The sequence below is a fragment of the Pectinophora gossypiella genome, chromosome Z (genome assembly GCF_024362695.1).
Source record: "Pectinophora gossypiella chromosome Z, ilPecGoss1.1, whole genome shotgun sequence".
Lineage (NCBI taxonomy): Eukaryota > Metazoa > Arthropoda > Insecta > Lepidoptera > Gelechiidae > Pectinophora > Pectinophora gossypiella.
The window spans coordinates 2,046,861-2,074,544 of record NC_065433.1 but is presented as its reverse complement, the minus strand read 5'-3'; the positions used below and the strand labels follow the sequence as shown (position 1 = coordinate 2,074,544).

The 27,684-nt window shown below is 39.5% G+C and overlaps 1 protein-coding gene across 1 annotated transcript in view; it reads right to left on the bottom strand.

Annotated features, from left to right (window-relative positions):
- Positions 1 to 27,684, bottom strand: part of LOC126380200 (dynein axonemal heavy chain 5) — a 203,116-nt gene that overhangs the window by 110,346 nt on the left and 65,086 nt on the right. Inside the window, exons 19-26 of the mRNA XM_050029458.1 lie at positions 22,538 to 22,707; positions 21,522 to 21,740; positions 20,547 to 20,775; positions 19,909 to 20,108; positions 19,206 to 19,381; positions 18,554 to 18,659; positions 16,603 to 16,862; positions 14,023 to 14,242 (exon numbers count right to left, since the gene is read on the bottom strand). Of these exons, the coding sequence (XP_049885415.1) occupies positions 14,023 to 14,242; positions 16,603 to 16,862; positions 18,554 to 18,659; positions 19,206 to 19,381; positions 19,909 to 20,108; positions 20,547 to 20,775; positions 21,522 to 21,740; positions 22,538 to 22,707 (1,580 nt within the window). The remainder of the gene's footprint in view (positions 1 to 14,022; positions 14,243 to 16,602; positions 16,863 to 18,553; positions 18,660 to 19,205; positions 19,382 to 19,908; positions 20,109 to 20,546; positions 20,776 to 21,521; positions 21,741 to 22,537; positions 22,708 to 27,684) is intronic.

The window sequence follows — 27,684 nt, the reverse complement described above, 5'->3', positions numbered from 1 at the left end:
ACGGAACACAGAATTTACTTATAGAAGCTTCGAATTCTCCGCACTAACAATGGTGTGATAAAAGATGTTCTATTGTTAGCGGTGTGACAAACAAGAATAAAATTCCTGTTTGTCAATACTGGTGTGACAACCTGGTGTGACCACGAGTCCGGAGGGGATGGTTTAAGTACCAGTAGAGTACGGGCTTCGTAAGTACCTTTTGAAATGCTTTTGATCAAAAATACTGCAGGATTGAAACAAATGCAGACTGAACATAAATGTAACTTAGTAGCTTAGCTTCAGTTTTTTAACTTACGCTGGATGGTGAACACAAGAAACTCTATGATTTATTTATTCTTTGTCTATGAGTGCGTTCTATATTGTTCGTAATCTTTTCTATGAATGGCGAAAAATAATGTACGGCAATCCTGAAGGAGTTGTAACTATTATAGAAGTCAACATCATACATCTTAGTACCTATTTCCAAACACATACATACATACATACATAAACTCACACCCGTAATCCCTAATGGGGTGGGCAGAGCCACAAGTAATCAAAGACAACTTGCAGCCACTGTTGATACGATGTCGTAAGCTGGATGTGATGAACCTTATGGTGATAAGGGATCAGCCTATCGCCCATAACATTAGTCCATCATGTTAGATGACACAATCCCTCTGTCGGTTTTTACGACATGCCCGGGAAGACAAGCAGCTGAACGTTTTCTATGTTTTTTATTTGCTCCCAGAACAGCATAGAAGCAAACCTATTTCCAAAGACAATAATAAACTACGGACCTCCAAAAGAAATGATTCTTTTACAATGTCTTTAAACATTTCTGGCGAGAATATAACCCCCGATACCGACCCCGCCGGCGCCGGCGCTATCGACTTACTAGGGTCGATTGATTCTTTCAAATATTTTTCCTCTCAGACAACGCCCTGAGCCGAGGTTCGCGCCCAACTGGGCACCCTCAGGCCTGTTGTCTTAAACGTTGTACCGGGTGAGAGCCTTAAGCGCTCCCCATTTGTCCGGCCAAGTAGTTAATGCCATCTGCGGCAAACCTACAATAAGTCACGTCATAAAAAAAATAAGGCGAGAATATATCGGTAAGGAGCCCGAATATTGTAACTATTTGTCGCCAAAACTTTTATTTTTATCCTTTAACATACATAACAAACATAAACTGCCTATATACGTCCCACTGCTGGGCACAGGCCTCCCCTCAATCAACCGGAGGGGGTATGGAGCATACTCCACCACGCTGCTCCACTGCGGGTTTTATCCTTTACGCACTATGAAAGCATCCATAATCAATAATCAGCATTCTGGGTCCAACAGGTAAAAATAATGACGTCATCCGTATCCTAGCAACGAGCAGTGATTTGATATCTGCTACCAGGCTCTCATAGCAGCGGGAAAGTGGGAAAACTACAAGAGATTTTACCCCCGGGAAGACGTCATTTAACTTTCGACTTTATAAACACTAAAACTGAATACCTATTTAAGCCGTGCAGCTAGACTTCAGTTAGGTCTCAGTCCGCAGTTGTTGTCTCTATCGAACGTGTGTTTCATTCCAGATCACTGTTTCACTCAGACGTGGAATGGGGTGTGAGTGCAAGTGTGCCGCAGTGTTATGAGAAGAGCACACATTGAAAGGTCTTCAATCAATAATAATAACTACGAGGCGTCCATGCCACGGATACGACACTATCTGGATACTTTCAAACAAGTTTTGTTTTTTAATTTGAATTATTACTCACGCCTGTACTTCCTAATGGAGTGGGTTCACCTATGGAGTATTGCGTTCAGTTGTTTCGTGTTGTGAAGGAGTTTCTTACGCCACTTCTTTTGCCATGTCATAATAACAAGTACCAAATTGGTGGTAGATTAACATTGTAGATTATAGGATAGGATGGAAGTCAATCTTCTTTCTATAATTTAAACTTTTCTCGTGTGGGTTGAGATCAAAACCTCATCAACCCTGACACCAGGGTTACTATTGAGCCGCCAAAGGCCTCTGACATGTGAGTCATGTCACATGTGAAGGTCTTCTTAAATCGTGTGAGTTGTGAGTTGAATTACCAACCTCTTCAACCCTGGTGTCAGGGTTACTATTGAGCCGCCAAAGGCCCCTGACATGACTCGTGTAACGACTACTTACATCGGTAAGTAGTAACCGGGACCAACGGCTTAACGTGCCTTCCGAAGCACGGATCGTCTTAGCCAGTCTGTAATGTCCTGAAAATGTGATTTTTCTAATATGTCCCCACAGGGATTCGAACCCGGGGCCGCCGCATCGTGAGCCTAACGCTCAACCACTGGACTACGGAGGCCGTCATAATTTAAACGATTTTTGATCTTTGTACTGAAAATTGTATCTCATAATGCAAGTTTATGTTGTCCTGGTGCCTCATCTAAAAATAGCCATTCTTGGGTGCAACAGTTCACTGAGAGAGAGATAGGTGGATGAACAAATAGATACGAAAACTCTCTCATCTCTCTCTGTGGGGTAAAACAGTGCCCGTTACCGACTGGCTGACGAATGTCGGTAATCCGGGGTCAGACTTTTGCTACGCCACCCAGCGGCGTTGCATGTCCCCATAAATGCAAGGTTTGACTATATATAAAACAACACAATACGACAACTTAGGTGGTAACAGACGTGCATACACATACATAGCGGTCGAACACATAACCTTCCTTTTTTTTCGCCGCAACCGGGTAATTAATGTAAACTCACCTTAATAAATTTGTGATCCTTAGTTTGGTTAGGATATTACAGGCTGATCACCTGATTGTCCAAAAAGTAAAATGATCTGTGCTTCGGAAGGCACGTTGAGCCGTTGGTCCCGGTTACTACTTATTGATGTAAGTAAGTAGTTGTTACATGAGCCATGTCGTGGGCCTTTGGCGGCTCAATAGTAGCCCTGACACCAGGGTTGATGAGGTTGGTAATTCAATTCACAACCCAAACGATAGCAGATGACCTTAATAAAGAATAGGTAATGCCATTAAATCCTTTTGTTATTCCTTTTTTTTGTTTTATGTTACTATTTACTGAAATATCCAATGTAATTTCAGCCAAATAGTATATTCGGCCAAGTAGTTAATGGCATTTGCAGCAAATCAATAATAAGTCACGTCAAATCTACCCAATGGAAATACCTAGGTCACTCGAAATACATATTTTAAGGCTTTTGACAGCTAATTGAGGAGCTCCGTGGCGCAGTGGTTAATGCGGTCGGTCTGCGATTGTTGAAGTAAAGCAACTTTCGCAAAGGCCGGTCATAGGATGGGTGACCACAAAAAAAAGTTTTCATCTAGAGCTCCTCCGTGCTTTAGAAGGCACGATAAGCCGTTGGGCCCGGCTGCATTATCAGTCGTTAATAACCATCAATCCGCACTGGGCCTGCGTGATGGTTTAAGGCCCGATCTCCCTATCCATCCATAGGAAGGCCCGTGCCCAGCAGTGGGGACGTTAATGGGTTGATGTTGATGATGATGGCAGCTAATTGCGTCCCTAAAAACTTCGGTGCTATCCTCCTCTTCTTCCTAACGGCAAGAATGAACTCCCTCTTAAAAATTCTCAAACACTTAAATAGACACTAAACACAGCCATATATTGTTGTTGCCGAGATCGAGTTATGATGACTGGAATCCTCACGCCCGGCCAATGCGTTGATTTCCCAAATGGGGAATCAAGGTGTAATATACCTGTCTGTCTGTGTCTGTGGTGTCCGGAAGTAATAAATGTTTCTTTAAACCCTTCAAGTGCAGTAGTGTAACAAAGGGTTATTATAACACGCCACGGTCACGCTGCCGTCAATCAAATTCGTCAAGACGTTTGGCAAGCCGATCTCCTGGAAGGAGCAAGTCAAATATATCGCCCTTTTCCTAAGAAAACCATATCTAAATATACAGGGTGTTAGTGACATCATAACGAATACTGATGGGGAGTTAATGTATAGTGAAGTTTTCTGTCGCAAAATTCATGTTTTTTTTAGTTTTTTTTTTAATTATTTTTAATTCTCTACTTTTGCGGTGGAAAATTCCACTTGATATTAACTCAGAATAATGAGCTAAATCATCCCTCTCAATATTCGTTACGATGTCACTAACACCCCGTGCAATGTGACACCGTAACGAATACTGAGGGGGTGATTCAGACCATGATTCTGAGTTGATACGAGTATCTAGCGAAATTTCCTGTCAGAAAATTCATGACAATTTTGTGTTTTTTTAATTATTTTCCGTTCCATATGTTTGCGACGGAAAACTCCACTTGATATTAACCCAGAATCATGGCCTGAATCGTCCCTCAAAGTTTTGGATACGATTTCACTAACACCCTGTACGTCTTTAAAATTTCGATGTGCTTACTAACTTTAAAAACTGTCTTAGTTTTCCTTAGTTTTCCTCTTTTCTTTTTTTTCGTTTATCTTTTTTTTTAACTTACTTACTTACTTTCCGTCGTCGTCAGCATCGTAAAAACGTGCAACAGTTTGCTGTTCCCGTTGCAATTCTACACACTCACAGACACTGGACATCTTTACTTGAGTTATTATCTCCTGGTACTTCATTTCGCAAACCTTAGCGAACTGGCACGTGACCAAACGAGAAGGCAGTGTGAGGCAATATAAATAAAAAGGTAGATAGAGGTAAATTGTTAGGGAAAACTTGGCGCAAAAAAGGGATAAGAAGAACCCTTGCGTGAATACCTACGAATATTGTTAACAGCCTCCAAGGTCTAGTGGTTAGAGCGTTAGGCTCACGATTTGGAGGTCCGGGTTCGATTCCCGATGGGGACATTGTCGAAATCACTATGTGAGACTGTCCTTTGTTTGGTAAGGACATTACAGGCTTGAATCACCCGATTGTCCGAAAAACTAAGTTGATTCCGTGCTTCGGAGGGCACGTTAAGCCGTTGGTCCCGGTTATTACCCGTAAAATACCTCCACCAACCCGCAGTGGAGCAGCGTGGCGGAGTATGCTCCATACCCCCTTCGGTTGATTGAGGGGAGGCCTGTGTCCCACTACTGGGGGACATATATAGGCTATTTAATATTTATGTATTGGTAGTGTTGTGTTGTTATTTCAAATAAACGAGCATTTTATTATTTGTTTTTGATTTTACCGGAAGCGCGAACATTCTACGTTTACAAAAAGACCTGCACGGTCACGAGTACATTATACACTTTGAAACAATGTCACATTAACTTTTTTGGCTAATTAAACCGTAAATCTCATTAAATATCAAATATGATAGTGCGACAGGGTTCTAAAGTGACTGAACATGGAACTCACTTGTGAATTTTATTAAGATGTGTCTGTAAGGTTTAGGTGATGTAGTGTTTGGGCTTTCGTGAGACGTTAGTACGGCCGTACCATCAGCGAAGGTAATGTCATATGTTCAGAATCTGACACACAAGCTGGTTATAGCAAGTATAGAGATGATCCCAAGACCGAGTCCTGTGGAACTCCTACTTTAATGACATAGAAACTCGAGTATGTCGTTTTATTTTACACTAGCTTTTGCCCGCGACTTCGTCCGCGTGGCGTGTTATATAAGAGAGAGATCTTTGTGTGTGTGGGAGTGCATACTTATGCAGTTTAGATTTTTTCATAAGTACATTTTTTTTTCCCAATAACTCCCATTTTTCAAAATACAGCCAAAAATAAACTTTATATTTACTAAGGTATACATGCGTGCTAGATTGAATCAATTGATTGAATTGTTTTTTTTTTAATTGATTGTTCATTGAGTTTTAATTTTAATACACACTTCCTCTCTTCCCTTCAACGTTGCTGTGCCCTATAGGGTCCATGTTTTAGTTCCTATGCCTATGTAACACCCTATTGTACTACATGGAATGCAATAAATAATTTAATTGAATTGAATTGAAAATATCTATCTTACGCGGTTTCGATTTTTTCATACAAATGTTTTTTTCCCACTAACTCCCGTTTCCGTGGGAATTTTGCAATATCCTGTTGCAACTAAGCTTTAAGTTAACTAAGGTACCTGCATGCCAAATTTCAAGCGTCTAACTTAAGCGGTTTAGATTTTTCATACAAAAAGATTTTCCCGCTAATTTCCGTTCCCGTGGGAATTCCGGGAATTCCTTTCTTAGTGCACCTCTACGGTACCTAAGCTATGTCCCTTCCAAATTTCAAATGCCTACGTTTAGCCGTTCAGGCTATGCGTTGATATATGTCAGTCACTGAGTCAGTCAGTTTCTCCTTTTATTTAGATTTGATTTTTTCATACAAATGTTTTTTCCCGCTAACTACCGTTCCCGTGGGAATTTTGTAATATCCTGTTGCAACTAAGCTTTAAGTTTACTAAAGTACCTGCATGCCAAATTTCAAACGTCTAACTTGAGTGGTTTAGATTTTTCATACAAAAGGATTTTCCCGTTAATTCGCGTTCCCGTGGGAATTTGGGAATTCCTTTCTTAGTGCACCTCCACGGTACCTAAGGTACCTGCATGACAAATTTCAAAGGTCTAACTTGAGTGGTTTAGATTTTTCATACAAAAGGATTTTCCCGCTAATTCCCGTTCTCGTGGGAATTTCGGGAATTCCTTTCTTAGTGCACCACTACGGTACTTAAGGTATCTGCATGCCAAATTTCAAACGTCTAACTTGAGTGGTTTAGATTTTTCATACAAAAGGATTTTCCCGCTAATTCCCGTTCCCGTGAGAATTTTGGGAATTCCTTTCTTAGTGCACCTCTACGGTACTTAAGGTACTTGCATGCCAAATTTCAATTGTCTAACTTGAGTGGTTTAGATTTTTCATACAAAAGGATTTTCCCGCTAATTCCCGTTCCCGTGAGAATTTTGGGAATTCCTTTCTTAGTGCACCTCTACGGTACTTAAGGTACTTGCATGCCAAATTTCAATTGTCTAACTTGAGTGGTTTAGATTTTTCATACAAAAGGATTTTCCCGCTAACTACCGTTCCCGTGGGAATTTTGTAATATCCTGTTGCAACTAAGCTTTAAGTTTACTAAAGTACCTGCATGCCAAATTTCAAACGTCTAACTTGAGTGGTTTAGATTTTTCATACAAAAGGATTTTCCCGTTAATTCGCGTTCCCGTGGGAATTTCGGGAATTCCTTTCTTAGTGCACCTCCACGGTACCTAAGGTACCTGCATGACAAATTTCAAAGGTCTAACTTGAGTGGTTTAGATTTTTCATACAAAAGGATTTTCCCGCTAATTCCCGTTCTCGTGGGAATTTCGGGAATTCCTTTCTTAGTGCACCTCTACGGTACTTAAGGTATCTGCATGCCAAATTTCAAACGTCTAGCTTGAGTGGTTTAGATTTTTCATACAAAAGGATTTTCCCGCTAATTCCCGTTCCCGTGAGAATTTTGGGAATTCCTTTCTTAGTGCACCTCTACGGTACTTAAGGTACCTGCATGCGAAATTTCAATTGTCTAACTTGAGTGGTTTAGATTTTTCATACAAAAGGATTTTCCCGCTAATTCCCGTTCCCGTGGGAATTTCGGGAATTCCTTTCTTAGTACACCTCTACGGTATCTAAGGTACCTGCATGCCAAATTTCAATTGTCTAACTTGAGTGGTTTAGATTTTTCATACAAAAGGATTTTCCCGCTAATTCCCGTTCCCGTAGGATTTTCGGGAATTCCTTTCTTAGTATACCTCTACGGTATCTAAGGTACCTGCATGCCAAATTTCAAACGTCTAACTTGAGTGGTTTAGATTTTTCATACAAAAGAATTTCCCTTCACTACTCTGCTCCTATTGATTGTAGCGTGATGAAAAGTATACTATAACCTGTCCAGGAGTGTGAAGAATAATTGTACCAAGTTTCATTAAAATCCGTCCAGTAGTTTTTGTTTCTATAAGGAACATACAGACAGACAGACAGACAGACAGACAAAAATTTTACTGATTGCATTTTTGGCATCAGTATTGACCACTTATCACCCCCTGATAGTTATTTTGAAAAAATATTTAATGTACAGAATTGACCTCTCTACAGATTTATTATAAGTATAGATAAAAGATTATAATCCACTAAATAGTTTTTGAGGAGCAGATAAATGTGATGTGGAAGTAGCTTCTTCAACTTGTAGAACAGCCCCTTGAGCCAGACTTTGTCGAATGCCTGACGGCTGATGCACATCAAGAAACATTCCTGAGCAATATATCTCATTTTCAAGGACTCTTCTAATGTGTTCACATACTCTATGGACTTTCTCTCCCAAGTAGTTAATGCCATCTGCGGCAAATGTACAATAAGTCACATCAAAAAAAAAAAAGATTGATCCATAGTTTCTGCGGAATCCAATGGTGATCTGGTATAGTTTGCAGATCAGATCAGAATCATTTATTCGACGTAATTATCATGGATAAACTTGTTGAAGGTCAATATAACATTTGCTTTATATATTTATCAAGACAGTTAGATATAACTTTACATTATATTAAGTTTTTAAAGATATATTGTGATGCCAAAGTTAAAATACTAATGTCTTTAAATTTATTTCTAAGTGACGTCTTGGGTCCCAATTTGTAAATCGCCCGAATGGCTCGCTTTTGCAGAACAAAAATGCTGTTCACATATGCAGCATGACCCCACAGCAAGATGCATTATTTGAGACACTTTCGCCATGCTGGGGTAATAAAACAGGTGATGTAGACATCTGCATTCTTTGGCAGGTTTCGGTATTTCAGCGGTTGTCAAATCAAAACCAGGGTCTTGTTGTCCTAGGTCATTCAACATTCTCCATTCTTGTCTATCAAAAGCCAATTCTTTGACTTCCTTGTAAGACACGACACTCGTGTTCTCTTTAATTAGTCCTATATAAGCTCTTCTCGATCATCCCCTTCCTCAATTTCCTTCTATTTTCCCTACTATGATGTTTTTAATAAATTCTTCGTATCTTTATAATTATCCAAATCATCTTGCCACTCTGCCCACAATAACTTTTAATATTTATCTCCTTTCCTAGTTTGCTTTTGTTTGTTATCAAGTAGGTGTACTATACGAGAATCTATAATATTGATCCAACTCTTAAACCATCTGCAAGTTATTGAATCCTGGTACCGGGGTAGTTTCATAGTTAGAAATAGCTGTGTTGAGTTTAGTGGCAGTTTATATAGTTGGATCAAAAATATTTCATAGTTTATTTTTTTAAATATTCCATGTTGATCGGTTATTCTACTCCCTAGTGCATTATGCAATAAGGTGCATTATTAAGTAGGAGGATGCATGTGGGTTCCGGAAAGTTTCACATCCCTTTAACATCCCTTATTGTTTCTGATCCTCTAGTACCACGATGTCCGCGTAACCTGTCAGTTCCGGACATGCGCATTACAATTACCCTTTGTCTATAGACTTAGACATATTGATGGACGACAGTATATATAGGTGTACCAGAATCTCATGGCAAATGGGGAAATAAATAAGCAGCATGTACTTTGACTTGACAGGAGACAGTTTAACATTACCATAGGAAAATCAATATATTTTTTACTTTTTTTATGCTATCAGATTCTGGTAGGCCTATAATACAGTATATAATGTAGTATTATAACATAAATAATATATTTTAACTTAAATTATTAAGGTTTATTTTATTTAATTTGGGACAACAAACATTTTATGATTGTTACGTCAAAAAAAAATGTCCCAAATTAAATTTTATTATTCTTATGTTACATTACTAAGTAATAAATTTAGACTATGGAGTGGGCACATAATGATTGAATGATTTTCTTTTTGTCATTTAAAATAGAGCGAAAGGAAAACCAGCCCAATACAGATTAGGTCACAACCTCCGAAAATACATTTCTGGAGAATGTGGGTTTCCTCACGATGTTTTCCTTCACCGTTGAGCACGTGATAATCATTTATTTTCGGGATCTGCATTCAGCTACTAGTTCAGCGAAAATGACGGTCTCAATATCGCCCCCAGGAGGCCCTCCAAAGGCAACATGTTTATAGCAGAGATGAGCCAACAGTCATAGTTGAACTTCGGAATGATACTCCAATATTGCGCCGACAATAGTAATTAATTAAACAATTAATTTCACGAAATTGCAGTTCTGATTTGGAACTCACTAATATTTGAAAACAGATTTAGATTCACCTTAACGTGATTGATTTTTAAGTGTTGTTACAGGTGCATACATAGTTACTACCTTATCTTCTATCGTGTGGGTTGTGAGGTGTGACCAGCGTCATCAAGCCTGATGTCAAGGTTATTATTGAGCGGCCAAAGGCGTGACTCAAGTAACGACTACGTACTTACATCAGTAAGTAGTCCTTGGAGGTTATTACAGTTCTTTGTATTCTTAGTTATAATAAGATTAAAAGCTTATTCAGTGAGGCGTGGGTACTTAGTTTATCTTGAGATGGATGTATCTCTGACTACCCCAGTTGGGATATAGTCGTGAACTTGTTATTTTAGCCTTCTTCTATCGTGTGGGTTGTGAGGTGGATGACCAACCTCATCAAGCTTGGTGTCAGGGTTATTACTGAGCCGCCAAAAGCCCCTGACGTGTCTCAAGTAACGACTACGTACTTACATCAGTAAGTAGTAACCGGGACCAACGGCTTAACGTGCCTTCCGAAGCACGGATCATCTTACTTCTGGACAATCAGGTGATCAGCCTGCAATGTCCTAACCAAACTAGGGATCACAAAGTGATTAGTCCCCACCGGGATTGGAACCCGAGACCTCCGGATCGCGAGCAAAACGCTCAGCCACTGGATCACGGAGGCGAAATAGAGCGCGTGGCATCTCCATCAGGAGACGCCAACAAAATCTACTCAGAATTAAAACTTAAATTACTCTATTTATTATTTTCCTCCCTAACCATGCATAGAGCCTATTTTATTTATTTTACTAATAATAATAACTTTTTTTTTTTGACGTGACTTATTGTAGATTTGCCGCAGATGGCATTAACTACTTGGCCGGACAAATGGGGAGCGCTGAAGGCTCTCACCCGGTACAACGTTTAAGACAACAGGCCTGAGGGTGCCCAGTTGGGCGCGAACCTCGGCTCAGGGCGTCGTCTGAAAGGAAAAATATTTGAAAGAATTAATCGACCCTAGTGGGTCGATAGCGATAAGCGCTGAATGGGGGAAATCGTCGACCACGCCGGCGGGGTCGGTATCGGGGTCCTGAAGTGTTTGGTGTCGCGAGCTGATTGGCTGCCTCTATGGCTAGAGTAATCGGGTCGTCGGGATCGTATATTACGTCCTAATAATAACCAAAGTACCTACTAAGTATTGTAGTCTTCTTCTATCATGTGGGTTCAGGGTTACAATTGAGCCGCCAAAGGCCCCTGACACGGCTGAGTATTGTAAAGATGCATAAGTTTTATCGTCATGGCTAGGAACGCGACATCAAATGTCTCACGTGCGCACTAACATGTCGGAAGTCGTAATCCGAATTGGCAGTTTTAGTTTATAAGTTTTTAAAAATAAAAAAAACAACAACAATCACATTAAAAATGATTTAACGGTAAAGACTATGACAGATAAAAGATCGTTTATCCCTGAGGTTTCTCCGCTAATCGTTTTTGGTCTATAGTTTTTGACAAATTGTTTTCCATTGACGGAAATGTCGGGATCAGGTTCGGATGGACAACACGTGTTTGACTGCCTCGGAACTCGACCCGAGTACCAGGAACACATAACATGGGAAGAGACCTCTTCGGCCCAGTTTTTTTCCATTTCTTAGTGTGAGTGAGCGCTACATAGATGCAACACCCCTAGTGTTAGCCCATTGCGTTCGAAATTCGAATACAATTCCTTCGCTTTTCCAGACGATACCGGAAGAATGCTTTTTCGCATCGGTATCAATTATTATTATTATCCTTTCAAAACTTTATAAAAACAAATAAACGAGACAAAATCTGTAATTATTACTGCTAGATTCGCGTAACTTTGTACCTAAAATGTATTTCTGAACGTTTCGCCGCCTAGACAGCCAACGGAACGTACCAACCGAAGTGCAAACATTGGCCAACATCGTCCAACAAACCCACAGATAAAAATAAATATACTTATTGTGAATATGTTTCTTTCACCGTACCAATTAATTATAGTGGATACTTAGTTAAGGGTATCGCATATAGGTGCGGAACTCGAGTTGTTAGATGTATAAACAAAAAAACAACAATAAATATTTACAACAAAAGAAAAAGGTATTTCGCCCCTTTTCACCGCGCGTGTCGTACACTTGCATTTATGCAACCGAAGTATGGATATATTTTTGGTTTTTAATTACTGATCTGAAGTAAATATTCAAATAAGTTTAAAAGTAGGTAGATAACAACATTGTTTCAAAACTTCCTTTTGAGTGCAACTCTCCCGCCATCGTTGACGTGCTTAGTTTATTGATCTCGGGTGCAGTTCTAGAATAGAAGTCGGCGAAAGTTTGGCAACGCACAGAATTTTAGCAGGCTAGACTACCAAGATGACAGAAGTCGCGAAAGGTAGGTTTCAGTAAACGTTGGCATTCCTGAAGTGTGACGTAGTTCGGTGTAGAAGTGACGTAGTAATACGCTGTATTCGTAGTATGTACGCGAGCTACCTGACGGCACGATGCAATTCGAGCGATATCGAAACAAGTGCCGATTTTAGTAGTACAGGGTATATAGTAGTACATAGTAGTAGTATATAATAGTATATAGTAGAAGTATAGTACGGTCACGAGTACTAATATGTATACACTTTGATACCATGTCACATTAACTTTTTTGACAAATTAAACCGTAAGTCTCATTAAATGTCAAATATAATAGTGCGACAGGGTTCTTAAGTGGGTACATGATATTGCTCATGACTGTACAGTACAGGTATGTAGTAGAATTACAGGGCTGTACAGGGGACAGCCTTGGTATAATTATTGAAAATTAACAAAATGTTTGTATGAAACAACCGCGGAGGTCCGTGTTGCTCTATGGTATGAAATAATGAGTTATGACATCGTCAAAGTAGTAATTTTATTGTTGTGATTTAATACTGGCATCTCTAAAATCGCATTCATGCAATATCCGACCGCGCCGTGAGGTAGGGCCGTCCATAATACTACTAATTGTTGTATTGTGTTGCGAGAGTTTGCGCAGTTGTGTGATAACCTCCCACAGTTCGTGGGTTCCTGGTACCTTAGCCACGGAATACGCCGATGAAGCTGACTAGACATGCGTACTGGGCCGGGCAAACCTCACAATTTCTAGACTTGCGCAGTAAGTCTGAATTAACTCAGGTAGTATATACAAGTTGAGACCAGCATTCTGTGCCTAGACTCAGTAGGATGCACTAAAGTACTTTAGATTTAATAATGATAAGCATGGAATAACTAAATATACTACATATATCCATTGTTATATAGGTAGGTTGGCTGATCACCAGTATGTAACTGTTAATGAAATTAAATCGATCTTAGGACTTCAATATCAAGTATGGCGGTAACCTTTCTGGTGACGCGTGGGTCTGCTCATTCCGCGTAAGTATCAATCTATATTTGCCAAACAGCTGGTGATTTGTTGTTTTATAACTAGCGGCACGTCATATTTTACTCGTAACGATCGTTTTGATATTTGTCAGCTCGTGAATTTAGGTATAGAAAGTATAACCTTAGCACACGAATTTTTTATGCATATTATGCTTCAAAACACAAAACAAATCCCCCATTTTCCGCAACAAAAATGCTAAAAGTATAAGAAGAAAAAAAAAAGTAAAAGTATAAGTAGTAGAAGTTCTCAACGTGTTATGAGTCAGATCAGTCGGCATCTCAAGAGCAAGCTACTGAGGTTGTAAAGAATTGAGAGAAATATGACCTAAATCTCACCTTCCCCCCCTCATCACATAACCTTATAAATAAAAAATAACAAAATCATTTTTCTATTTGAATTATCAAGGAGAAACTTGTTGAACAATAACACTCAGTTTTCAAGTCGTGTAACGCGTAACTGGTTGAATATTTAATCGAAGCGTCATTAAACAATAAAAGGATTAAAAAGAGAAGAATACCTATCCACTCACCTCGATATCCTCCTTATTTTGCAGGAGCGGCGCTTCGAGAATGTTCTTCAGGCAGAAGTCTTCGTTCTCCAGCTCGAAGATGTACTTGGTGACCTCCATGATGCGCTGCCAGTGGCGCGGCTTCATCGCCTTGTTGGCCATCAGCTCAAGCAGTGGACACATGTCGTTGAAGTCGTCGATCGTCTTCTTTAGCGCGAAGAACGCTGGCCACTCCTTGAGACTGCCAAACGACACATACAGGTTGTATAAAAAACTATACTGCTTCATTCAATGCCTTTACAATTCATGCCTTCACTCCACTTTAAGTGGAATAGGCACAACATGAATCCTTCTACAATTCGTCTCAGTACTCACACCTTTCACACATATCCTTCTTTACACAATCAATTGCTGTTCGTTTGTAGTCACGCGTTGTTGGGTCATCCCCTACCACACCTATATGCGCCCACATTCATTCTCATCGAATTCTTGTATTACACCTTTCACACACATGCTTTTTCACACAATCCATTGTTGTCTCGCACTGTTGTGTCCACCCTTCCCCTCCTATATCCGTCCACATTCCTTCTCATCGATTTCCTTGTATTACACCTTTCACGCACATCCTTCTTCACACAATCTATTGTTGATCGATTGTTGTTACGCGTTGTTAGGTCGTCCCCTACGCATCTGTTGTCAAGTCACCTTTTTTAGTGTAAACAGTAACCAAAGTTTTGATAATCAGAAGTAATTAAATATTTAATCGAACCGTCACATAAGAATAGCTCGATCGATTTGGCTAATTATTATTTTTTGTGGTCGCATATTTCAGGGCAAGGTATAATGAAAGTAAACACAGAGACCTGAACAGCGTGTGGGAATATTTCCTGGTGACTGGCACAGTGAAATGAGATGCACCACCTGGATACAATAATAGCGGATGGAAATTATTCTGCTGCATCATTCATCAGCTGCCCTGTTGATGCAGAGGTTAAGGGAGAGCCTTGAAAATCAATCAGTTCTTGCGCTATGGTGCGTATAGAAAAATAGAGTAAAACCTAGTGCGAAAGAGATAGACAAAGAAAATTTACTATTCTGAGAGCTGGCCTACACAATTTATCTTTCAAGTGTAAATTCGAACTTCGAATAAACCAGGGTGGTCAATAAAATCTGGTTTGTCATCGTCATATATCATATTATTATTTAATTTCTTTATATTAGGCAAATATAATATACCATTGTATCAGGCTTGTATCCCTAAAAGGTAGGTTGAGTTGAGGTTGAGTAGAGATGAGAATTATCTACGATCCAAACTATTCCAAACAACTCAACTCAAACTCATAAAATCGAATTTAGTGGTTCCTAGGGTTTGAGTCCCAGTCGAAATTCGAACCCAAAACTTTTTGCTAACTCATTACAAAATTTTATAAAGCAATTTTATTTATTAATTTTATACATATTTTGTTACAGAACATCGCATCAAGTGGACTGAGCGACAAACATGCTTTTTTATGATTAATATAAAGAAACTACTCAAACCTCTTGGACCAGAAAAATTAAAGGATTATGGGCAAAAAATAATTATTTAAGACAAAGTTAAACGGATACGAACGAAAATGCACAACGACTTTCAGAGACATATTTTTTTTCTTTTTTTTTTGCTATTCAGTTGATATAGGTAGTTATGCTTTAGTCACTGTTCCGATTTCAGCTGTACCGTACCCAAAACTAGTGCCATCTATATGATTATGTATGTACTATGAATAAATGTCAGTGAAATAACTTTTTCATTTATCTTTAGTAAAATTAGAGAAAAATTAGGAACTTATAAACCCAGGATCCGCAGAAGTTATAAATTATTGCTACTGTAACGGTGTTACGCACGAATGGATCGTAGGCGCGTAGCAGCTACGATATGAAAGTTAACGATAGGGGTGTGATCTCTAGGGTACAAACTGTACAGATTATTATTATATTTATTAATATCATTATCAATGCCCTGCAAAACTGTTTAAACAGTTAGTCTGCAGGAAAGAGTCTCTAGTAATAACATGTATATCTAATAGTAATATGTACGTATTTCACAATAAGTGTATCACATAAATTAACCAAATAATAAGTACCATGAATTAGCCAGGACACGAGTCTAAAAGGTAATGTTTAAGTTTTTTTTTTAATTTACTTTTATTTGGTTCGAGACGGAAACAGTCTTTAGTGGGTATTGCGCTGGTTAGACAGTACCCAATCTCTCTTTAGGTTTTTCGGAGCTGGGTGACTAGCTGAAGAATCATCATCATCATTTCCCAAGCGTTATTCCATTTTTCACGGGGTCCGCTCACTAAGGCTGCTTTTCCACCAGAGCTGTGTGAGGTAGCTAAGCGGTGTGCGAGGAAAAAATCCACCAGTAGAATCACTTCATTTTCCTAACCTCGCTCAGCTCAGCTCTGGTGGAAAAGGGTTTAGCGAACCTATACATTTCCACAGCACAGCTACATATCCTCGTAGGACACATTTTACTCGCACAGTCCTGGTGGAAAAGCAGCCTTAACCTGAAGATGTAATAGGGTGATAGGTCTGGCTTAAGAAAAAAGTTATCCTCACCCTTTGGGCAGCTTCCGGCATCTGTTCTGGAACTCCATGAGCTCATTATTGATTTCTTCGATGTTGACCTCGCCCCAGGGGATGTCATAGTAACTGCTGACGCGGTCGATGACGTCATTGTACAGTTTGTATAACTTCTGGAGGAGATTCAGCTCCTTGCGGATCTGCGCCAGTTCTGGGTACTCCGTGTGCGGGAGACCGAACAGTTCCTCCCCATTCTGGTACGTCTGCAGCTTGCGCCACATGCCGTCGAACCGATTCTGATCACAAAAGTCAAAAGAATAATCGCTTTTCAAAAAGACCAGTAAGATATGGATGCATGGGAGTCTTAGAACTAATATTAGGCAGCTAAATTACTCAATTGTATAACAATATTTTAAGTATTTCTTTTTAAAAAAAGAACTTCGTTTTTAAGCAAACAACGCCGAGGTTTTTCTTGCAGCCCGGCTATACAGATTGTGAGAAGCTGCAGTAGTTTTAGGCGGATGAGACGTTCGTGAAGTAAAAATTGACGATTCAAAGTGTAACTAAGTTACCTACTGGATAAAGATATTTTTGAATTATTTTTTTAATCGTCACCATTATATTCTTATTGGGGTAGTCAGAGGTACATCAATCTAAAGATGAACTAATAACCTACATCTAAACGAGCTTTTTGTTAGACCAACGTGATAGATGAGTCGTATCGCCATCTATAATAGTCGAGCTAACTGTGATAATGAAAATTGCACTTAAGATAAATTAATAACTCATTGGTGCAAGGTGGACCGACGATCTGGTGAAGGTCGCGGGAAGCCGCTGGATGCGGGCAGCGCAGGACCGATCGTCGTGGAGATCCTTGGGGGAGGCCTATGCCCAGCAGTGGACGTCATACGGCTGATGATGATGGTGCAAGTCCGTTACCGGGGTTCGAACCGGCGCTCTCCGGTTGAGAAGCAAGCCGGTGTACCGCAGGACTACAGTGACACTCCAAATGGCCAAGAAAGAAGATAAAAGAGGAAGAAGAGTGAAGAAAAGCCAGTAACATAAGCAAATTGCCAAATTGCCAGGTCATTTTTTAGACGTGACTTATTGAAGATTTGCCACAGTAACTACTTGGCCGGATAAAGGCCAAGTCAGGAGTGTTCTAAACGGAGATTCAAAGATATATGTTTAAAATATAGTTCGTGTCACGAAAACATGCCCCGCGTCCGGAGCGCCATTGTCGCAAATTCTGCACAGAATTATTATGACTTGTCAATTAGTTTCATCAAAAACCGTTAACTTCTTTCGTGGTGTGGATTATTATTTTAAACCTATTTCACCTTTCGTTTTCGTTTTGTAATAACACTGTTAATATTTATCTATCTAGATAGATAAAACTGGTAACGCAGGGTCGGACGTAAACTTGAAGGCTCACTTTTAAGCTCGGTGGTGAGTCCAAGCTTGAGTTTCTCGGTGGAAACGGCGAGGCAGTTCCCAACGATGAGCACCTCCGGCTCATCGTTGGGAAAAATAATTGGAAGAAATAAATTAATATAAGCATTAGCAAGCAAAAATAAATATAACGGGTGAAAGGGAACGATAGTGGAAGAAGTGAAAAAGGTCACGATTGTAATTCCGCAGTCTCTGCCTACTTTTAAGAAATGTTTTTTTCATACAGTGTTATTTTAATGCCAAACAAATCAAAATTTCCAAATTGGAGATGTCCTTAGAAAAGGTTCAGTACGATCTATTCTGTACCGGCGTGCGGCTATGAAGAGATTGATGAATGTGGAGAAAGCAAGAGAAGTGTGTCAGGATCGAAGCAAGTGGAATTCTATAGTCTATGCTTACCCCGGTGGGAAATAGGCGTGAGTTTATGTATGCGTGTGTATGTATGTTATTTAAATAGTTGAAGTTGTTATCGTGGAGTCCTTTAAAAATAAATAATGAGTTTCTTCTTTCTTCCTCTCTTTCTAACTTTACAGACCTGGAAGAGTATGAGGCGGTCGGAGGCTTCCCGGGGAGACAGTCCTGACTGCATGGGCCCGGCGTGTCGGTACTCGTGAACATACTCCGCGTTGTCCTCGCGGAACCTGGATAACATTCCTTCTTAAAAGTATGCTTTCCTAGTCATCATCATCAACTCTCTAACATAACAGGGAGACCGCTCAGCTAACCTACTAGATGTTATAAATGGAGATGGTGCACACCAGCGCTCTCTTGGGAATCTTGTCCAAGTACTACAAGACCCTTGTGAATCTACTGCATTGTACAACATTGTATGTAGGAAATACAGGTTGTGAGAAGCTGCAGAGTTTTAGGCGGATGAAACGTTCGTTATGTAAAAATTGACGATTCAAAGTGTAACTATGTTACCTACTGAATAAAGATATTTTTGAATTTGAATATGAAAGTGAGAATACTATGGAAGGATAATAAATAGGAATTTGATTGTTTATGGTATGAAAGGAGGGTGGTAAATGAATGGGACGTAAGGCAGTTTTAAAAAGTAAGAAAGGCGAGTCTATGGTGCGATGTCGGTCGGGTGACAGGATTTTGTTAAAATATAAGGAGTAAAGATATTTAAAATATCCCGTGTTATTTCTATATCCCACATGTATACCTATAATATTGTATACCTGTCGAGGTTGTTCTTGAGGTCGTCTTCGAACTGCGGCTGCATCCGCAGCAGCTGCACGTGTGAGGCGAGGGCCGTCGCCTGTAGCTGCTGCCAGGTGTAGCGCAGGTTGTCAACCTGCTCCAGGTCTTCCTTGCTCACCGGCAGCTCGTACCGGGTGATAACGTTGAACGCTTCCTGTACAAAAGTATAGTTTTCTTCTCTCGTGTCGGTTGTGAGATCAATGAATGACCTTATCAACCCGGTCTCGTCAGGTATATATTCCAAAAAAAACTTTGTGATCGATCCCAAATTTAGTTGAAGTAAGATGATTCGTGCTTCGAAGCCCGGAGGGCACGTGAAGCAGTCGGCCCCGGCAGCTATTTACTTAATAGAATAGAATAGAATAGAATAGAATAGAATAGAATAGAAAAAGTTTATTATAAATATAAAATTTAAAAAAATATAAAATTTATTATACAAAAAAAAAATATAAAATTTATTATACTTAAATAAGTATCTATGTAATCGTTGCATGAACCATGTCAGGGGCTTTCGGCAGCTCAATAATTATAACCCAGACATAACGACTTCAGAGTTAGTTTACTAATAGCAAATCGTTACTAGTTTCGATATTGCACTCGCATTTTGGGATTTGGAAGATTGGTCAGAGATCGCTATTGCATTTCCAAGGATTTCCGAACCCATCAAACTTTTTACCGTACCTCGACAGGATCTATCTTGAGCTCCATATCGACCTCCTGCTCGCGGATCTTCTTGAGTGTCTCCATGACGGTACGCACGTCGTCGAGGTCGCGCACTGGTCGCTCTAACTTGCGCTCCAGATCGTTCATGATAGCGTAGACGTAGTCCATCTCCCGTTTGTACTTCTTCCTCATCGCCTGGCTTATCCTGTGCGTACCATCTGAAAAGTATTGATGCCTTCAACGGGTTAAGAAATAAAAATGTAAGGTCCAGAAAATTACCGAGTCGGCTCAAATTCAATGTTATTCGTTAGTAAGCGCATCACTAGAGAACGGCTCGGGTTATTTGAACAACTCTCAAATGAAAAAAAATTATAGTGTTATTACAAAAAGAAGATTCAAAGATATATGTTTAAAATATAGTTCGTGTCACGAAAACATGCCCCGCGTCCGGAGCGCCATTGTCGCAAATTCTGCACAGAATTATTATGACTTGTCAATTAGTTTCATCAAAAACCGTTAACTTCTTTCGTGGTGTGGATTATTATTTTAAACCTATTTCACCTTTCGTTTTCGTTTTGTAATAACACTGTTAATATTTATCTATCTAGATAGATAAAACTGGTAACGCAGGGTCGGACGTAAACTTGAAGCCTCACTTTTAAGCTCGGTGGTGAGTCCAAGCTTGAGTTTCTCGGTGGAAACGGCGAGGCAGTTCCCAACGATGAGCACGTCCGGCTCGGTGGCGAGCTTGGCCTCCAGCTCGCTGTGTCGCTTCAAAGCCAAGTCGAAGTCGTTCAGGTTCCACGTCAGGAGCTGCCGCAGCGTCTTCTCACACTTCCACAGGTAGTGGTACGGCCGCCAACGCTTTACCAGCGTGTTGAGATCCTGGTAATGACACCTCATATCGTGGCGGACTTTGCTAACTGACGCATCTTAAAGTGATTTTTCTCTTACTGATAATTGTAAAAGGTGCAAATCAGTTACGCCAAAAATTGCAGATACGTCAGTTCGCGACATTAGAGACGTTATGCTAAAATCCATCAAGCCGCTTAAACTTCAGAGCGTGCGGAAATAGAACATACTCTGTCGAAAAACGTAACTCTATAATTGTTCTGATTATGACTGTTCATTTTTAATAAACAATAAATAATAAATAATAATATTTTTTTTTTATTTTAAGTGAAATAGAGTTTTTGTATTGTATTATAACTCTCCTTCTGGCGCAGGCTCACGACTCTATTGAGCTAGTTAGAGGTATAGCCATCGCATGTTGAATTAAACTGGCGATTCATGGACTGTAAGTTGATACTAGCGTTAGAAGATACGGGGATAGTAGTAAACGAGTATGTTTTAGTCAAGTATTATTATAGGTTATTTCCGTAGTAAGCAGATTGTCGTGGTTTCTGCCTACTCAACCGGAAAATAAGCATGAGCGTACAGTATTTAATAAAAACTGATATATTTAAATGAATGGAATCTATATTTGTTGAATATTTTATAATTAGTCTTGGAATGTGCAAATGGCGCCTTGGCCTAGTTGTAAATGATGAGCGATATGGGTTTGACATGACACCTTATGCCAATCCCATTTACTTTTATCATGTTCATGGACTATTGTTTGGAGTACTCACTACTTTGACATTCTGTGTGCAGGTGGACAGTAAGGAGAGCGTCTTGACGATCTCCTTGTTCTCCATGATGTGGTTGTAGAAGTTCTTCTGCTGGTAGGGGAAGGAGGGCTTCTCCTCCGACTCGAGCCGATAGTGCTTCTTCCTGCGCATCTTAGCCGCCTCCATGACCTTGAGAGACTTCTGGGCCATGGCCACATTGGGCGCCGAGACCGATTGCACCTGTTCGTCAAGCTTCGTGACTACTTCTAGCAGCTGGTTCGACTGGTGGCCCGCCAGCTTCTTCCAGCCAACCTAGATCAGCAGCAGCACAACACAACGCAACAAGCACACCAAGTGACGCAACCAAACAAACGACAAGCGTGGACAAGACACAGACACATGTGGTACACATCACACAAGACAATTAACGTCACAAAGGAAGAGTGAAAAACACAAATGTTAGTAATCGTGATATTTACACACATGCGTCGAACGATTGTAAACCTAGAACACAATGTGAATAAGTATTAGATTTTCTGTAAATAGCAATGCATGTACAACAGCTACGTCATTATTCATGTCACAACAAAAACTTCCTAATATTCTGCATTCTTTTAACACCTATTGGGGTTATCATCTCATCCACGTCAGACAGAGTATTGCGGGGTAGAAGGCAAGAAGGAACCACTGCCGCATATCCCATAAAAAGTGTCTAAGGGTGGTATTAATCAACTAATCTCTGCTGAGCATGCCCTCAAAATCATGCTCAAGTCAATTTTTTTATATAAGAACTGTCACATTGGCATGATCTTGAGGAAGTCTCGAAGCTGAGATTAGTTTATTTATATCACCCTAAGAAAGGCTATTGATGACAATCTATTTAACAAGGCGATTCAGTAGCTTCACACCAATAAATGTCTCCCAGTGCTCCGAAAACTCATCCATCAGGAGCACAAAACATTCCCAGGGATGCATTTTATACACGAATAATAGAGATTATAGAGAAAGTGTATAGTGTGCTAATCTGTGCAGTATACCCGGGAGGTAGTCTTGCCACCGCTCCACTGCGCCACGCCCTTGGCGAGTCCGGAGATGAGCTTTCCGGCTACCACCAGCACCTCTTGAATTTCTTCCAGGGTTGGGTTCACGCACACGTTGGGGATCATCAGCGTCGCCTGCAGCAGGAAGATGGGCTTCTTCGCGCTCGCTACTGGAAAATCGTTAGGGATGTTAGAGTTGGTCTGTAATGCATTCACGCCTTAACTACTCAACTAATTATGATGAAATTTTGCATACGTACACTTTGTCAGGAGTACCGAAGAAGACATAGTATGTCCAGGGACAAATTTAGTTTAATAAGTTACATACCGCGGCAACCAATTTTTTTAACTGCGCATGTCAATTACAAATAAATATAGACTCCAAAATTTAATAACGAATATAATAACGAATATAAACACGAGTATAATTAAATTTTAATTTTAAATTTTAATTACCAAATTAAAATATTCGGTTAATTTTTAACCATCTAACCTACGGACTTCTATCCCTACGTCGTTCTTCTCCCTATGTCGGTCTCCACCCTATGTCGGTCTCCCCCTATGTTGGTCTTCCCCCTGTCGATCGTCATCGTAGTGATATTTATACACAAAATCACGCCTAATGGACACAGCGATAAGTTATCAGATCACAACTTGCATCCACTTTTAATACAAAATCCTAATATACGGGCATATGAGCTTCACCCATATAAAATTGGTCCATTATGTTGGAGTGGTCACAATTCGTTACACTGAATATTGGCAAGTTGCAGCGTGCGTGGGCTTGAAAATACGGGCTACCCCTAGGAACGCAGAAGACGTTAGAAGTTATGATTTATGACGTAGCAGCCGGTTACTCAAATCTGTAGTGTTAGAGCGAAATAAAACATATCTGTTTCACTCAATACAATTCATATTTTTCTATTCATTATTGCACTCACACTAAGCAATGTATATTTGATATACTACGCAACACTTATTACGATGTGCCGTTATTGCCTAGGGCTGAGCATTTAAGTATTCTAATTTATAACAGAAAACTCAGTAAGCTATTTCTTAGCTGTATTGTTATGTCATTATAATTAACTATTTGCACGTATCGGAAGCATCTTATCTTAATAAATAAGACCCTCAATTAACATAAATAAAAATAAGTTTAAAAATTAAAATTCGACTACGGAAAAATGACGCTCTAATATGTATGAAACGAAAAATAGGTATTTCTCTTTATTACTCTGAAATTCGTAGTCGGGTTTTTGTTTTTGAACTTATATTTTTTACTTATATCTTTCGCACACACAGACACACACAAGCTCAAATTACTCAAAATTACTTAAATTGATCTCATTATATCAAAATAAAACAGAAGTAAGTAATTCTGCCCGCGACTTTGTTTTAAACCAAACGATAACCATCAAATTAGTAACTTTAATGCATACTATAATGTTAAGAGTATATCATATTTGTTTGGACCGAATATTCGCCGTACGATAGTAAATTAGGCAAAAATAAAATTCCACAGCCCTGGGGAATGTGGGAGGAAGTACGATTTGCATGAATGGAGTGAACGTGTCTGGGACGTGGAGCGTGGGCGGTGGAGCAGCGATGGGGATCCGGGGAGCAGCAATGCTAGGAGTGCCTACGATTTTCATTCAACAGTTTGAAAAATTTTCGTAGTACACTTGCTAGAATTTAAAACGGGCACAAACAATTCACACCCGTAATTTCTATCGGATACAAGCCACCAGTCGCAGACACAGAGCGCGCGTCGCGATAAATAATTACTTAATGATTACTACGTAACAATTAAATCACCTTTTTTTGACGTGATTTATTGTAGATTTGCCGCAGATGACATTAACCATTACTATTCGCATAATTTAATGATACTAACATAGAATAAGTCATATTACTAACAACTATGGAATTTATATTTTCTGAAATACATTATTTGAATTAGAATTTGAATTAACTACTTGCCCGGACAAATGGGGAGCGCTGACGGCTCTCACCCGGTACAAAATTTAAGACAACAGGGCTGAGGGTGAACAGTTGGGCGCCAACCTCGGCTCACGGCGTCGTCTGAGAGGAAGAATATTTTAAGCGATAAGCGCTGAATGAAGGAGAATAAATCACCAAGAACATCGATTTTACCTACCAGGATGTGCCTAAAACTCAAACATATAGTAGGCTAGTTTCCAACTAGTCAAATCAGTTACTTTTTACTAAACGTCAAAACATGAAATTACTATGGAATTTGTATGAAAAAGCGCACTGTGACGTCATAGAAAAACGTGACAAAATATCGGACTTATTATTACGTTTTTCTTGACTATTCATAAAAGTTAAATAGAAAAGAAATTATTTTCGTTACTTTTAGACCTGTCTTTATTTTATAATTTATCTTGAACCTAGTACACGACCCAGTTGTTATAGTTTCGCAATGCGCGGCATAGCAGGGCCACAGGCGGCCCGACGCTACTGCCTGAACACTTTTAGGAAGGATAGTAAAGAACGCGCGCAAGTATATGATTCTTTAGCCAAACAAAATCTTACCACTTTCAAATCCCATTTTTTCTTAGTTTTCAATAATGAAGCCTGGTTTTCTAATGAATTTAAAATAAAAGGAGGCTCTGAGATCGAAGCCTCTGTTTTTAATATATTATTTTTTCAACTACCACAGATGCCCCACGCTGGGCGCCAATTTTACTAACCTTTATTTTTTGCTTTATAGTGTGACGAAGTCACAATCGAAAATAAAACGAGCTTTAAATCTTACAATAACTACCTGCTTAATTCTTACTTGACTTTTACTTCATATAAATAGTATTAATGAAATATATCATTGGCGCCCAACATGGGGCATATATGGAATTTGGATTTAGTACAGCTGATGTTTTCCTCCGCCTAGGCCGCTATACATATAAAAAAAATATTATTAATAGGCCTCGATGTCTCACTACAGGGCAAAGGTCTCTCTGCCCTTGTTCCATTTCTCCCATCATCTCATTCATCATCATTCACTTCATTCATTCTCATTTTTTATATAAAAAAAATATGTAAAAATATCACACATATATAACATATACAAACACACACAAACATAACATATATATACAAATATTTCACAAATATAACATATACAGCCTCCATGGTCTAGTGGTTAGAGCGTTAGGCTCACGATCTGGAGGTCCGGGTTCGATTCCCGATGGGGACATTGTCGAAATCACTTTGTGAGACTGTCCTTTGTTTGGTAAGGACTTTTCAGGCTTGAATCACCTGATTGTCCGAAAAAGTAAGATGATTCCGTGCTTCGGAGGGCACGTTAAGCCGTTGGTCCCGGCTATTAGCCGTAGAAACACCTCCGCCAACCCGCAGTGGAGCAGCGTGGTGGAGTATGCTCCATACCCCCTCCGGTTGATTGAGGGGAGGCCTGTGCCCAGCAGTGGGACTTATATAGGCAGTTTATGTTATGTTTTCCTAGAAAACGTGGCTATGTGACGAGGGCTATAGTATAATAATATATACAGGGTGTTAGTGACATCGTAACGAAAACTTTGAGCGATGATTGAGACCATGATTCCGAGATGATATCAAGTGGAATTTTCCGTCGCAAAAGTATGGAACAGAAAATAACTTAATAAAAATCCAAAAAATTTCATGAATTTTCCGACTGAAAATTCCACTTGATTTCAACTCAGAATCATGGTCTGAATCATCCCCCTCAGTATTCGTTACGGTGTAACTAACGCCCATACCTACTTGTATGGCTACAATATGTACTTGTGCGGGGTGTAAGTGACATCGTAACGAATACTGATGGGGATGATTCAGCTAATTATTCTGAGTTAATATCAAGTGGAATTTTTCATCGCAAAAGTATAGAATTTAAAATAATTTTAAAAACTAAAAAAAATCATGAATTTTGCGACGGAAAATTCCACTTGATATGAACTCAGAATCATGGTCTGAATCATCCCCCTCAGTATTCGTTACGATATCACTAACACCCCGTATAATACACCTAGTAAATTAAAGAGACGGAAAATTATTTTTGATTGCCGGTAAATAAATCGGGTTCGACTTTGACATAAAAACACTTCAAGCATGCCGACAAAAAGGAAAACTTGAGCTTTACGTTCAATAGAAAGGAAAATCAGCGCATTAATTATCTGGATAAAATTAATACTACTACCTATTTAAAAGAAGTAAAGAAAATAAATTCATATCTGTTAAAATTATTTGTTAAATGTCTTGTGAAATCAGTTGGGAGTTCATGTCGGGTGCTGTGTGTGTGATGTGGGTGATTCTGTTTTGCGAGCCTGCGTTGTCAGGCTAAGCCCCACCCCCGCCGCCCCGCGGAGAGGGTGCTCCGCGCCGGGTGAACGGGGAGCCGCCGCACTCTTCCTGCTCACGGAAATTACACTTGCAATTACGAATACTGCATTTCAAATTATTACTAAAAAAAGGCCCCGTGAATCCGTCTCATTACATAACCAAGAAGCGTTTAATACAGTTTTCTATATAGAAAGCCCGGTTTTGAGTATTTAAGACGATTAGGAAGCTGCGGTTTAACAAAAGTCCTTAAACGCGATATCGAAGTTTTCCCAGGTTGGAAGTATATATACCGAGGACGATGTTCGTCTGAGGGGCGGACCGTCTCTACTTGGTAAGCTGGCCTGCACTGTGCCGGTTTGATACAGTGACTAATATTGACAGAGATGAAATTCTCTGTCCCATGTTTCGATGTGACGGATTGGTCAACCATTGCGTGGGACTGTAAAGCCCCTCGCAAACACCACCACAGTAGAGTATTTGCCTGCCCTTTTGCATTTTCACAACAATCTATTGTTGTTTCGTGAGTAAATGTGTTTTTGAAAGATCGGTTCCAAATATTACTTTTGGACTAAAAAAAAGATGAAGGTAAATACGACAAAGTTTTGGCTTTAGGTAAGTCCTAAATCTCATCAAATCTAATCTCAGACCGAGCACTTGTTGAAGATATTTCTATATGTAATATTTATATTGTTGTTATATTTTGTGTTAATATAATAAAAAAATAAAGTAACAAAATATGTCAAAAGATACACGAGTTACAGAATATATTGCGATTTCACTGCTGCATTTATCTTTTCGATGTGTTA